Here is a 13,795-nt window from a genome sequence, read left to right as displayed (position 1 = left end):
GGAAGGGACAGATAGATCTAAAGGCCGGTTGAAGGAAGACGGTGGCAGGCTTGGTGACTGACCGAAGGGTGAAGTTCAGTGGTCAAAGGCGTGGTAACCCGGTTGACTGTGGGAGAATGTGGAGTGGCTGATGGACGTGGGGAGGTTGGGGAGGGAATCATTTAGAGCTTGGAGGGGACGTGATGATTGAGTTTGAGGCAAATGTGTTGGAGGCTGAGTTGAGGAAAGGTGTGAGGAGTGGGCTTACTGAGTTTAAGGTCCTGACTGACTGCCAGGCACCCAGGAGACACATAGGAGAAGGCCAGAAGGCCCAGCATCTCTCCTTCCCCCTGTTCGCTCTCTGAATCCTGGTCTTTTGGAGTTTGGCACCCAAGAGCCAGTTTGACTAGTTCTTGCCCTGCCCAGTTTGGGCAACTGTTTAGGGCGTCTTGGTGTAACCCTGCTGGTCCGGCTCTTGTATTTACCTTTCGGTGATAATCAACTCTTAGATAATGAGCAGGTCCTGGTAGATGTGAAGGACTGTCTCACAGGAGGTGGCCTGGTATAAAGGAAAGTGTGTGGTATTTGAGAATCAACAAGGGCTGGGTTCAAATCCTTGCCTGACTACCCAGTACCCATGTGACCCGGAGTACTTGCTTCTCCTGCTCCATCCCGACTTTCCTCATCTGTGAAATGGGTTGTTAGGGTGAACTGACAGTGTGCAGCAGGCTTGGTGCAAAACAGACTCTAAACATCTGTCAGTTTCCGCCTTCCTTTCTCGGGCTGTGCTTTGCCAAAGCAGCCGATTGACTCTGGGAGTTAGGACGTCTGTCTGTCTTCACCCGGCTGCTTGAGGAAGTCATTTCCTCAAGGTGAGGCTTAGAGGACTCGTGGTGAATGATGGGGCAGCCGTAGAACCCTCTGGCGCTGACATTCCATGAATTTAGGAATCTGTAGATAGGTCTTCTGGTCATTTCTGTGTTCTTGTTACTCTCACTAGAAGATGGGGACATTTTTCTCTTTCAAGAAACAATGTTGCTTCTAGCAAAAAGGCTTCCCCTGGGAGGTGTGTCACATCTCTGTGGGCACCTCAGCTCCTTCCTTGGTGATGGGAAAGAATCAACCCCCTGCTTCCCAGTTAAGGGAGTGGGAGCTCCCTTGAGGCCCTTGGTGGCAGGAGAACCCTTGAGCAGAAAGCAAGGGTTGGCCGCACCTTCCTAAAGCCATCCGCCATTAAATAGGAACGTGCCTTATGCCCTACGTTGTTCCAGAAAATTTAGAAGCCCCAGAAACGGACAGGCTGCTCCTGACTCACAGACACCCAGCGTGGGGCTGGGATCTCCTTTCCCCCTCTCTGCCCACTGCCCTGGCGTCTTCCGCTTCCCTCTTGGTGATGGTGCAACGACGGGGTGACTGGCCTTTCTCACCCGCTGCTGGGTCTCCAGTGCAGAGTCAGCAGGCCCAGCCAGAGTCTGCAACTGGGGGCCTGAGACCTGGCCGTGGGGTGGAATCACCTTCGAGCTTTAAAAACATACAGGTGCCTGGGCCCTACCCTTTATGTTAAAACCCTGGAACGAAGCATGGGCATTCTTTGTATGAAAACGTCCCCAGGTGATCCGTACAGGCAGCCTCCCCACCAACCTCTGTCTCCACTCCCCGGCTGCTGGCCCCTCCCTAACCCCTTCCTCAACTCCCTCCCCCAGGTCCTTGACTCCCTTCTACTGGGGACCCTTTCCTTTCGCTCCCCCCTGCACCCAGTTCCTGTCCCACAGGAACCCTGCCCCAGGACAGGGGAACTGCAGACTCAAGTGACACCCAAGTTCGAACTTGAACGGGTCTTCCCGAAGGCACAATGTTTGCCAGTGGTAGAGAGAAGCTGTCCTGGTTGTCCAGTATCCTGTGAGGGTAGCAGGCTCTTAAGGACTGGTTTGGGAACTTAACCACCATGCAAATTGTGTTTTCATTTAAAAATCGAGTTGTCTCCTGGGTAGAGGAATAAGATGCTACTCGTGTCCTCAGAGTGCTTAAAATCTAGCAAGAAGAGACTTAAACTCACAGTAAAATACACTCCAATACAGAACTCAGGGCTGGGGGCTTCCCTGGCGGTCCAGTGGTTAGGACTCCGCACTTCTACGGCAGGGGGGCACGGTTTCGATCCCCGGTCGTGGAACTAAAATCCCGCAAGCCGCACGGTGTGGCCAGAAACAACAAACAGTCCAGGGCTAGGCTTTGTCATGTAGACCGGTGTTCTCAAACTTGGGCCTATTTAGGGGATGCTTGAAAAATGAATGTGCACTTTCTGACCATATTCCACTTGATTCTGATTCAGTGTTTTTCCGGGTGAGGCTTGAGCCTGGGCCTTTTAAAACAGGCTGCCCAGGAGAGGCTGATGTGCACCAAAGTTGGAGGATGGCGTGCACGAATTCAGGCGGGGGTGGGAGGGCAGGGCAGGCTGCCGCGGTAGACAACAAGGCTTTGTGAAGGCAGGGCCTCCCATCCTTTCCCCGGAGGACGTGGTGCTTGCCTGGGCTCTGACACCTGGCCCTCCCCAGGCGCTGGGCCCTGGTGATCCTGCCCTGACATCTGGCTGCGAAGCCCTCTGCTCAGGCAGCTGGCACATTCTTCCTGGCCCGGGAAGTGTCTGCCCGGGGCCGCCATCCTGGCAGCGAGCTGTTGTCATTCATCTCCGAGGTCCAGCAATCGGAGCGGACACTGAGCCATCCGTCTGGATCAAGCCTCTGTGATCTTGGCGCTATTTTCTCCTGTCACTCACTTCCCCCTGGGTGGGGAGGAAGGTGGGGGGAAGCTGCATTTTCAGACATGCGTCAGATTTTCCTGGCTCCTCATGGAGGAGGGAGGTGCCTGTGAGCCTAGGAGCAGGCAGGCCGAGGGTGGGCCGTGGTGAGGGGCCTGGGGACACCCCCGTCCCAGGGTAGCTGGGCCGGGAGACTGATGTGGCCTTGTCTCTGAAGCGGGAGAGTTCAGGGGGGCAGGGGCTGAGGGTGGAGCTGCCCTCCCTCTGGAGGGTAGGGGGGAGAAGTCGTTGGAAGGGGATCAGCTCATATCTGGCAGGACGCACAGGTTAGTGTCTGAGTGGCTCCCCAAATCCCACTTCATCGCTTGTAATTCAGGCTAAGGCTCTGGAGGCCTTCAGGCTGCGGTTTGGGGTGAGGAAAGCAAGTTGAGCAAGAGTGGCTCTGAGACTTGGCATCTGCGTCTTGTAATTAGCGCTCTGGGCCGGGGATGGGAGCTGCCCTTTGCTGGGCTTGCGCTGTTTATTCTTATGTAACTCTCACAACAAGCCTAGGGAACGGGGCGGATGAGCCCCATTTTATAGGTAGAGAAACTTGCCTGAGGTCCTAGGGCGATAATGTCTCAGGTGGAATTCCAGACGCTCAAGGGTTTGAAATGACAGTGTGCTGCGTCTAGGGTATCAGTGTGGAAGTCAGGAGACCCGAGCCAGTTATGTGACCTTGAGCAAATCCCCTCACTCATGAGTCACTTTCCTCAAGTGCAGAACAGAGGCTGGGGGAGGGCCAGGCGCCCAGTATCCAGCAGAGGCCTAGGGTGGTTCACGGCCTCCTCCGGGGCAGTGTCAGCTGCTCACTGGCCTTTTGGGGTGCTGTGGCTCCTTTATGGACTCTGATTTAGGGATACAAGGCCTATCTGTCATTACCCAATAGAGATTTTTCTTTTCTTTTTTTTTTTTTTGCGGTACGCGGGCCTCTCACTGCTGTGGCCTCTCCCGTCACGGAGCACAGGCTCCGGACGCGCAGGCTCAGTGGCCATGGCTCACGGGCCCAGCCGCTCTGTGGCATGTGGGATCTTCCCGGACCGGGACACGAACCCGTGTCCCCTGCATTGGCAGGTGGACTCTCAACCCCTGCGCCACCAGGGAAGCCCCCAATAGAGATTTTTCTAAAAAAAACCCCCAAAAACAAATGCAATCACTATGTAGTTAAAACAAATGTGTAAATCTAATCGTCCATATTCAGAATGCTAAATCAGCTACTCAAAAGCAGCTTTTAGACTTATGGCCTCATTTGCAAAAGGGGGGAGATGACCTTTCTAGAGTTCTCTCTAAATTTCTTGAGCTCTGAGAATCCTTTTGTTGTGGTTTTATCCCCATCCATTTTCTTGTGAATAGGAAACTTCACACATTGCCTTTGCTTCAAGTGACGCATGTTAATTTAGGTAATTGGGCCTAGAAGGACACTTCCCTGCCACCTAAGGTATTTCTTAAGGGCAGTCTCCTGGAATGATGGGTCATTTCACCATTGACCCTTTAGGAAGTTTACTAAATCCCCATCGTCCTAGGTTTGCCTCTGTTTATTGCTTTGAGAAGACCCCAGGTCTTCAAAATGAGGGCTTCCAGGTTATTCTTTGAGGCCTACGGAAGCAGTTTAAGAGGCCACCAGGAGCTATGGACACCTCAGGTCCCTGTGGGATTGGATTTGCCAAGTTATAAATGAGAAACTCCACAGCTGTGATTTCTCATCTTGGCCATTTTTTTGGTACGCTACTGCCCGTGTGTCTTCATCACTTCATTTCTGACAGTGGAGAAGTTAGAAAGCCGAAGAGATTGTGCCAGGGTGGAATATTGCCAGACAAGGTGCCTGTGAGTTTCTTGATGTTTTTTAACAGTGCACTGACTTAGTGTTTTATAGTGTATGGACATCATTCCGTTTGGTACTCATAAGCGTCCTTTGAAATAGACTGAACAGCTATGTTTTTTTCTTTTCTTTTTTTCCTATATTGTGTGAACCTGTACCCTATTTGTTAAGAAAAGAATTTGAATTTGAAGAATTTTTATATATATATATATATATATATATATATATATATATATATATATATGAAATAGCTAACACTTGTTCAGGGTCATCTATATACCAGGGACACTTCCAGGTAGTGTAAATCTATTAACTCATCCTTAGAACTGTCTGGTGAGGTAGGTACTATCATTATCCCTCTTTTTACAAAGGGAAAACTGAGGCTTAGCAGTGAAGGAACTTAGTCACAGTCAAATGGTGGAGCCCCCAATTTTAACCACTGTACTAGAATACCTCTCTATAATAAATGAGGCCAAGGGAAATGTTAAGTCCACATACCCACAGCAAGAATTATCACATTTTACAGACGAGGAAAGTGAGCTGAAGAATAGGTAAGTCACTAGAGAATGAACTTATGGTTACTAGGGGGGAAGGGTAGGGGAAAGGGATAGTTAGGGAGTCTGGGACTGACAGGAACACACTGCTATATTTGAAAAGGATAACCAACAGGGACCTACTGTGTAGCACAGGGAACTCTGCTCGATACTCTGTAACAACCTAATTGGGAAAAGAATTTGAAAAAGAAGAGATACATGTATATGTGTAACTGAATCACTTTGCTGTACACCTGAAACGAACACAACATTATTAATCAACTGTAGTCCAATATAAAATAAAAAATCAAAAAAGCAATAGGTAGGTGACTTGCTCAAGGTTGCAAAGCCAGAAAATGGCGTCAACGGAACCAGAATCTTGGTCTTCTGACTCTCAGTCGTGCTTCACTGCCTCAGATAGCATCCTTCTTAAAACGCAAAACATGTGTCTTTCAGAACCTGGCAGTTGGGGCAGGAGCCGTCGGATCTTTGCAGCTGACCTACATCTCGAAGGTAACGTTGGCCTGGAGCTCTGGGGATTCATGGTCCGTGAGTAGGTTGAGGATGTAAACCAGAGGAAGCGTCACACGTCGGGCATTGGCATCTGGGGATGTTGCCTGGCCATAAAGTGCTCCCCTTCCGCGGTGGCCCGTGGAAGCTTGTGGCTGACTGGGGCGGGGTGGCGTGTGGTCAGCAGGTTCTTGGAGGGTGGCCTGCGGCCTCTCACTCCTGGCACCCAGCAGTCAGTGATGCTGCCAGCTCCCGCAAAGGAGGGATGGGGGGTGGAGGGAAGAGTGGGACGTGACTTTGTTTTTGCAATCGGGACAAAAAGGAACACAACAACAAAAAACCTGGTGACTGAAAAGGATTCTCCCGAATGGCGTGGTTCCACTGGCGTGGCTCACGAGGAGTGAGGGCTGCACTGGAATTATATGCATTTCATTGAAGGGCCAAAAGTTAAATTATAATTAAATCACTGTGTTTTCAGAATGATATTTAATGTTGAACAACAACAGACACATGGTCAAACCAAAAGCGTGGGTTGAAGTATATTTTTCATCTTCCAGTGCATTGGCAATTGCAAAAAAAAATTAATAAAGGAAAAAAGGAATTTAATATAAGGATATAGAGGTGAATTCAGTGTCTAACATTTTTATTTATTTAAATAGTTATTGACCTGTGATGACTTCCTAGTCTTACCATTTTGTGTCTTTTTATTGTTATTCTTCTTCTTTTCACACACTTGGTTCTTGGTAGGTTTGCACAGCAGAGGCACTTCATGTTGGCCCAGTACCCAAGTAGCCTTAATCCCTTGGGCCTGTGTCATAAAATACATGGATCATTAACAACTAAATGTCCCTGACACCTTTCAGCTACAGGGCTGGGCTTAGTAACTGGCCAACTTGGGGGGAGTGTTGAGGGGGTCTCTAGAACATGGTCACTGGATCACTGTGGCGGGGAGGCTACGAGCGCCCCGAGGACGTTCCCAGATGAGCCAGGAAGCCATTCAGCGGCCAGATAAGGGCTGGAGGGTCCGGCGGGCAGGCCGACAGTCCGTCCCCTGGTCCTGTTTGCACAGACAGGGCGAGAGCAGCCCCTCTTCCGTGCCGAGACCTGGGTGGGGCCTGGGGCTGCTTGCTGATGCCCAGACGGAGCTGCTGAATTCAGCTTTGTTCAGGGGCCCCTCCCTGGAGCAGGCACCAGCGCTGAACTGTGGTGCAGCAGTGATAAAAAAAAAAAAAAAAAAAAAAAGGCCGGGAGATTTAGAGCCTCGTTAGAAAGAGGAGCTCTGTCCAGTGAGGAGAGCCAGGTGGCGCCCAGCCAGGACCGAGGTTCCGGAAGGCCCGCTCTCCCCACACACCCCTCACGTCAAGTCTCTTGGGGACCTCGGCTTCCTTGTCCACGTTCTCCCATCCTCAGGGGGGATGAGGCCCTGATCTGAGTGGCCCCTGGCTCCTTTTTGTAACAGGCTTCGGGAGTCCTTGGGCAGCCCTCCATCTCAGCTGGGCCGGAGGTGGGAGCAGCTGCAGGGGCTGCAGGCCAGAGTCTGGCAGACACAGCCGGGTGCCAAGGCAGAAGCTGCAGGCAGTGTCTGAGCGCCTTAGAGGGAGCAGGGAAGGACCTGCGGAGGGGGAAGGGCCTGTGGAAGCAGGCAATTTGCATGCCTTGTGGTTAGAATGTGGCCGCCTCCCGGCCCAGAGGTCGGAGGCCTGGGCCCTCCCGTCTTCTGTCCTGTCTTGCTGAGAGCCCATTAGGTCATTTCGTTAGGAGGGTCAAAGAAAGAGGATTCAGAGAGCGGGGAGCAGAGAACCTCAATGTTAATGAAACTCCAAACCCTCTCCTGTTTGAGAGGGTTTTGTCGTTGTTGTTTTTCCTGATGGGAGAAGAGTGAATACAGTCTCCTGCAGAATCGTGATGTATAAACGTAGCTCAGATGAGGGTTTCTAGATTTCTCAGCTTGGGAGGCTGCCGTCATTTAGCAGGGATGTTCCTGCCTTTCACCCTTCATGGACAGGAGAGGCAGGACTGGATGGGTTTTGCAAAACCCACAGCTGCCACTGGGTCAGGTTTCACAGAGAGGAGAGCCTTTAACTGCTGCCTGACCCAATGTCAGAAAGCAGGGGTTTTCCCAGAAAAACATTTAGCCGGGCGCTGGTATCACATTCAGCGTTCCGGGTTACTTCTTGTTAACCCCTAGGTGTTCCCGCCCCGAGGAAAGCGTTTACCCGGCAGTGGCAGCCTGGCCGGAGCGTCTGTGTGGCCTCTTCGTTCAGGCGTGCTCCTTCTTGCAGGCTGGTGTTGGGAAGATGGGGTCCTTCAGAGAGGCCAGCAGAGATAAAGGTTCTTGACTTGACAGAGGCAGGACCAATTCTTGGGCAAACCAGAAAAAAATGGATGCTGGCCTCTGGTGCTCCCCACCTCCCCGCTTTGCCTGGGGGCCCTTCTCTTCCACACAGCCAGGCCCACCGTCCCACCTCCAGCTCGCGTTCCGTTTTGTCAGGGCCTGGCCCTTCCTTAACTGTAATGAAGACCCTCCTGGAACAGTGTTCCTGGCTTTTGCAGGGGCGGGGTGTCAGGGATCCTTTCTAAAGTCTGGTGAAAAGCGTGGTCTCGTTTCCCAGGTAAATCACGCACGTGTGCACACACCCTGATTTCGCCTGTGGCTTCAGGGCCCCTTGACTCCCTGAAGCTGGTCCAGGGACCCCAGCTTAGAGCCCCTCCGGCTGCTCCGGGTAGGTGGCTGCCCCTTCCCCTGCTCTGGATGCCACTGCGTGGGGCAGGGTCTCCATGGACACGGAGGCCGCGAGCTGCACCGGAGCTCCGAGACCGTGGCCTGCTGCTGCTGCTTCTGCCAGAGGGGCCCCAGCTCCACTTCCGGCCGAGGGCAGACAGGGTGGGGCGGGCTAGCAGTGCCCCGGCGTCCCACGACTTTGCTGCTCCTGTGGTCTGTGCGCGATCTGATAAGAGCAAGTTCCTGAGAGTCTGTCGAGCTGTGGGGCGGCCTCGCTTGCGTCACCCTGCGGGTGACCCATGCCCGTCCCTCCCTCACGTCCCCACCGCCTCTCGCTGCCTTCTCACCGAGGATCCATCGGTCAACACCGTTGTGCAGCTACTTAACTGCAGCCAGCGTCAGCCTGTCAGCCACGCTGCTTCTTCAAGAGCCTCTGTTCCTTCACTTCTTGTGAAGGAGGCTGCACGGCCTGTCCTGGTTACCAACAGACGGTAGGGGTGGGAGGAGTGGGGTTATGCCTCCCAGGTGGCAGGGATTCTGCTGGGGGGAGGCCAGAGCTATACCTGGAGCTACGTATATTCATGGTAAGTGAGACCCCCCCCCCGCCCCTGCAACCCTGGCCCTTCTCTTGGAGGGCACAGCAACCAGTAGCTATGACTTTGTTTTCTTCTTTTGTCATTCCGGGACTCTAAGAAGGGGACAAGTCATTCCGCTCTGGCTTTGCCAATCGGGAAGCTGATCAGAGATGTTGAGGGTCTTACCCTTGCTCAGCAGCCCATCGGGGCTGACCTGGAACTGACGTCCTGTTAATTCAGCAAGAGCTGCTTTGCCAAATAATCCTTCTGTGGTCACCATGAGGCAAATTATAGACGTGCATGCATTATTAGACGTGTAATCGGCATACCCCCAACTGAACGCTGGATAAACATACAAAAACAAATGAAAAACCAGGCCATCTCTTTGAAAGCTTGGGTTCCAGTAATAAGCACATTCTCCCCGGATAGGCTGGTAATAAGTTGTGGTCAGAGTGGGCCTGTTTGTCACCCAGCCAGGGCGAAAGGGCCCACAGCAGTGCTGTCTCTTGTTGATGATAAATTGTCAGTGTCGGGGAGAAAGAACGAGTCCCCTAATAAGCCAGAGAAAAGTCTCGAAGCACCCAGCTTTTCACTGCCATTTGAAAGCCAAAGGTAGAAGGGCAGCCGTGAGATAGGTGGATACTGAGGACCGGGATGGCCGAGGCAGTTCTGTGACGGTCAAGGTTATACAGGAACCAAGGGCAGGATGCACAGGAGCTGTGGGCTCAAGGACCTGCAGGAACACGGATGCTGAAGGAGGAAGCACATGAGTCACTGACAGATCAGAGCATCAGAGGCAAACAGGATAAAGGCACACAGCGTGGCTCAGGTTGAATTCTGGGGTCTGAATCGCAGGAGAACAAGATGGCACGGGGGCCAGGACTCAACGTCCTGAGGCTCCAGCGCACGCCTCCTGGGAGCGCTGAAGATGTAACGGAATTTGCATTGTGTGTGTCTGTGCTCAGGATATGGGGGCTTACCTTTGCATACATCTTCATGTTTTTCGGGACTATTTAAACACTTTCTTAGGCCCTCTGTCCTCCACCTCACGTCATGGTAAACGTATCAAAATACACTCACATCCCTTGTTGACCCTAATTGTCCGGCTGTAAGATATTTGAAAGGATTTAAATCATTTTACCTTTGGAATAATTTGGCTGTAACTCATTTAATTTATGATTGGCTCTAATTTCTCGGCTGTCGTCTTGCACATCCAAGGATTCTCATGAACCAAGAAAATCGAAGCTACTAATTATTTTCGAATGTAGTGTGATTTTTGTGAATGTTTAATTGAAACGTGAATGAAGTTGACTTAATGTGTGACATCTTGTAGGCATTTATTTAAATACTTGTCAGTGAGGTTGATATAATGTTATACAGACATTTAATTAAATATTTATTAATGTTGCATTGTTTTAGGCCCCGGAGAAGCTCGCAAGGCCCTCAGCATTTTGCCCATTGTGCCAAGCACGGCACGGTATGTGGAGTGGGTGTAAACAGCCCCTCCTTGGTTGAGCAGCTCCTGTATGACAGGATGGCTCAAGTGCTTCACCTGCACGGTCACATTTAATCCTCACCATAGCCCTATGAGAATGTGATTTACTAACCCTATTTGATAGAACAGGAAATGGGGGTCTGACAACGGGGCCCCTTGGGTTTGGGGGCCAGGTGCTCTGGCACCAAGCCCAGGCTGTACCGCCTGTCCTTCCTTTGATCTTTTATAGGCTGCCACCTTGGTGCCCGTCTTGAGTACCCCGGGCAGTATTAAGGTTAATTCTCAGGTACCGTGGTGGATGCCGGCTCCAGCGAGGTCCAGCCCCCATCAAGGGCAGTCACCTAACTCCATGGGATGGAATCTGCTTTCCTTAATTTGTTCAGTGTATTTGAACCTGAATGAGGTGGGCTCACAACATGCACATACTCAGGAATATACATGTAAGAGGCAGGCTTGAAAAAGCAAGATAACACAGCAGGAGATAGAAAAACCCTTCTGCTTCAATACAGGTATGCTCTCTGATTCCATCGGCCCCTCTCCGGGCAAGTGCTTATTTTCATGGTGAAACAGTCAGGGTAGAGATAAGGGAGGCTGGTCAGTTGTCCCAGTGCAGTGAGTGACGGGCTGCCTCACCTTTCTGCGAACTCTGATTGGAATCTATGTATTTGTGACAGTTCCACCTTTAATTCGAAGAGCTGTTTAGGGAGCAGGTTGGTGGTTGGGAGAGGAGTGGAATCTTGCTCGTGTGAATGGGGCCAGTGCATGTTTGTGGTCCAAAGAGAAGTTTTTCAGGACTCAGTGGATTTTAAGAGTTTTTGCAAGGATGACAATTCGACACAGATAAGAGGATAATGATTATCTCCGAGGGGTGAAGACGGGATTCCATTAGGGAGGGGCACACAAAGGGCTTCTAAGAAATAGGACCGATAGTGGCTTATTTCTTGATCTGAATGATGAGTGCAGGGTTTCCACTTAATTATTAGTTCTTAAAATATTCAAATATGTTTATATACTCTTCTTTTTGTATAAAGTTTTCCCAATTTAAAAAATTTGAGGAAAAAATTCCCCCCACAACTTTACAACACTGTTGGAAACATATTCATGTTTCTTTTATTTTTCATTTGATTTAGGTGAGCATAGCCACCCCAAAGCAGAAACCCAAGACTCCGTTTTGCTTTGGTAAGTACTGAGCCCAGGATGGGTTTTCTGAACACTCCTGCAGCAGCTTCCTCTTTTGAGTGGAGACAGTCCTGTGACCACATGTGACTTACACCCTGTGTGTGTGAGTGACTGCTGTCCCAGCCATGTCCGTGGGTCTCAAGTGATACTCCTTTCCTTGGTCTCCCTGCAAAGATTGTTAACAACATGAGACAGAGGCACGGGGGCCAGTGATGTCTCAGTTTTCCCGGCTCCGCAGGGCGGGGTGCCGGGTATCTACCTGAAGTTTTCGGGAACCTTCATCTCAGAGCAGAGTAACGGTGTGCTTAGGAAACGTGGAGACTTGAAGGAGTTGGGGGATCATAGGAAAGGAGGAACGTTCTGTTGAGTGTCTTGTTGCCAAATGAGTGACCGGTGAGAGTGACACAGGAAGCAGAGCTGCTCAGTGGAGGCAGGTCATTGAATCATCAGTATTTAACTGCGTTCCACTGCCTTCTCAGTGCTGTGCTGAGTGCTACGAGCAGATGCTAACAGATAGCTTCTGTTGTCTCTCTGGTTCTGAGTGTGAGCTCCACGAAGGCAGGGATGCTCCTCTGCTTTGTCTTTGCTGTATCCCCGGCACTTAGAGTGTGGTTCCTGGCACACAGCGGGTACTCACTAAATATTTGCTGAATGAATAAATGAATGAACTAAGGGACTCTCTGTCTACCCCACAATGCTCACCTCCTCCAGTTCCGGCTTATTTATGCCTGGAAAGTAAAATAGTCCTTTGATCTGTCCCCTTTCCCAACTTCAGGTTGCTTCAAACTTCTTTTGTGCTCTTTCACCCACTCCCTTTAAATATCATGACCAAGCTCCAACATGACTCTCAGATCTTGTGGTCAGCGGATCTTAAAAAAAAAAACAAAAAACAATGAATCCAGAAGTAAACTGTTGACTTTATGGAGTGCTCAGAGGAAAGACCAGGTTGAAAATGAGGTCCAGGTCACAGACTTGATCGCAGGCAAGCTTCGTTACATTTCTCAACCACAGACAAGACCCCTAACCTGGGTCAGTTGTGCCAGTGGAAACTAGGGACCCTGGGGCCAAAATTATATATGTATCATCACGACGGTCAATCTCTCGGTGCCTCTGAAAAGCTGTCCAGGCGTGTGTCTTAGGGATGGTGGATGAGCTGCCTCCCAGCAGCACACTAAGGCTATTGTTGTTGTCTTGTGGCCAATGGAATAATCCACACCTTTTAAAAATGAGAGCCCACTGCTTCCCAGATATTCACGCGGGTGACTTTGCACCGTGGGAAGCATCTTCGTCTGCGCGGCGGGGATCCTCCGCCCTGCTAGTTGAAGCGCCTTGGTTTTGTGGAGTCTCTGTGTTGTGTGTGTTCTGACCCGGGTTCTACTCTCTTCGTCCCCGTGCCTTTTGCAGTCATCAACGCCCTCTCGCAGAGGTATTTTCTTCAAGCCAATGACCAGAAGGATCTGAAGGACTGGGTCGAAGCCCTGAACCAAGCCAGCAAAATCACTGTATGTACGATCTTTCTCCTTTCTGGAGGGGGTCAGGGCCTCTTCCCCGCACAGGAACGATCCAGATGGCGGCAGGGACTTTCCCAGGACCCTGTTCCAGACTAGTTCCCCTACCTCTTCTCACACCTTGGCTGACTGACCACAAGTTGAACTGAGAGTCTGAGTTTGAATCAAGCTCAAGGGGAAGTTTATGGAGTGTCCCCTTTGTGCTTCCTGGGAGGGGAGGGCTCCTGGTCAGTCGTGGTTTGGGTCATTCTGGGATGCTGATTCAGAACGTGGCGGGATTGGAAAATGGATTGCTGACTCCGAGAAACAGAGTAAAGGAAACTCACATGAGGAGGGAAGTCGGAACTTGGTCCTGGCTTGGGGGAGACTCTTCTGACTTTAGGAAGCCACCTGGGGACCAGTCCAGGCCATGCACCGACCTGTCCTGGGAAAGCCTTCCGTTTATAAGCACCAGTTTACTGGCTGTTCTGTGAAGACTCTTGTTTTCCTTGACTCGGCTAACGAAGAACTCCTTTCTTAGAAATACAGAAAAAGAAAGGGAGACGGGTAGGGAGGAAGAGAGGGGGAAGCTATGTTTGGAAAAAACTGGACCTTTAACCGATAATATAGGCAGGCTTCGGGCGTGCAATCCATGCTTTGCTGAAAAACTTGATTTTCTGTATCGTACAGTCAGAAATGCTT

General features: G+C 50.9%; 1 protein-coding gene across 5 annotated transcripts in view; it reads left to right on the top strand.

The window, feature by feature from the left end:
- PLEKHA2 (pleckstrin homology domain containing A2) overlaps positions 1–13,795 on the top strand; it is a 56,668-nt gene that overhangs the window by 20,527 nt on the left and 22,346 nt on the right. For all 5 annotated transcript variants that reach the window (XM_079909200.1, XM_079909199.1, XM_079909202.1 and 2 more), the window contains exons 3-5: positions 5,582–5,638; positions 11,558–11,606; positions 13,011–13,108. In XM_079909200.1, coding sequence (XP_079765326.1) covers positions 5,582–5,638; positions 11,558–11,606; positions 13,011–13,108 — 204 coding nt within the window. The remainder of the gene's footprint in view (positions 1–5,581; positions 5,639–11,557; positions 11,607–13,010; positions 13,109–13,795) is intronic.

This window comes from Stenella coeruleoalba (assembly GCF_951394435.1).
Source record: "Stenella coeruleoalba genome assembly, chromosome: 21".
Classification (NCBI taxonomy): domain Eukaryota; kingdom Metazoa; phylum Chordata; class Mammalia; order Artiodactyla; family Delphinidae; genus Stenella; species Stenella coeruleoalba.
The sequence above is the reverse complement of the archived record's forward strand: the minus strand, read 5'-3'. Positions and strand labels throughout refer to the sequence as shown.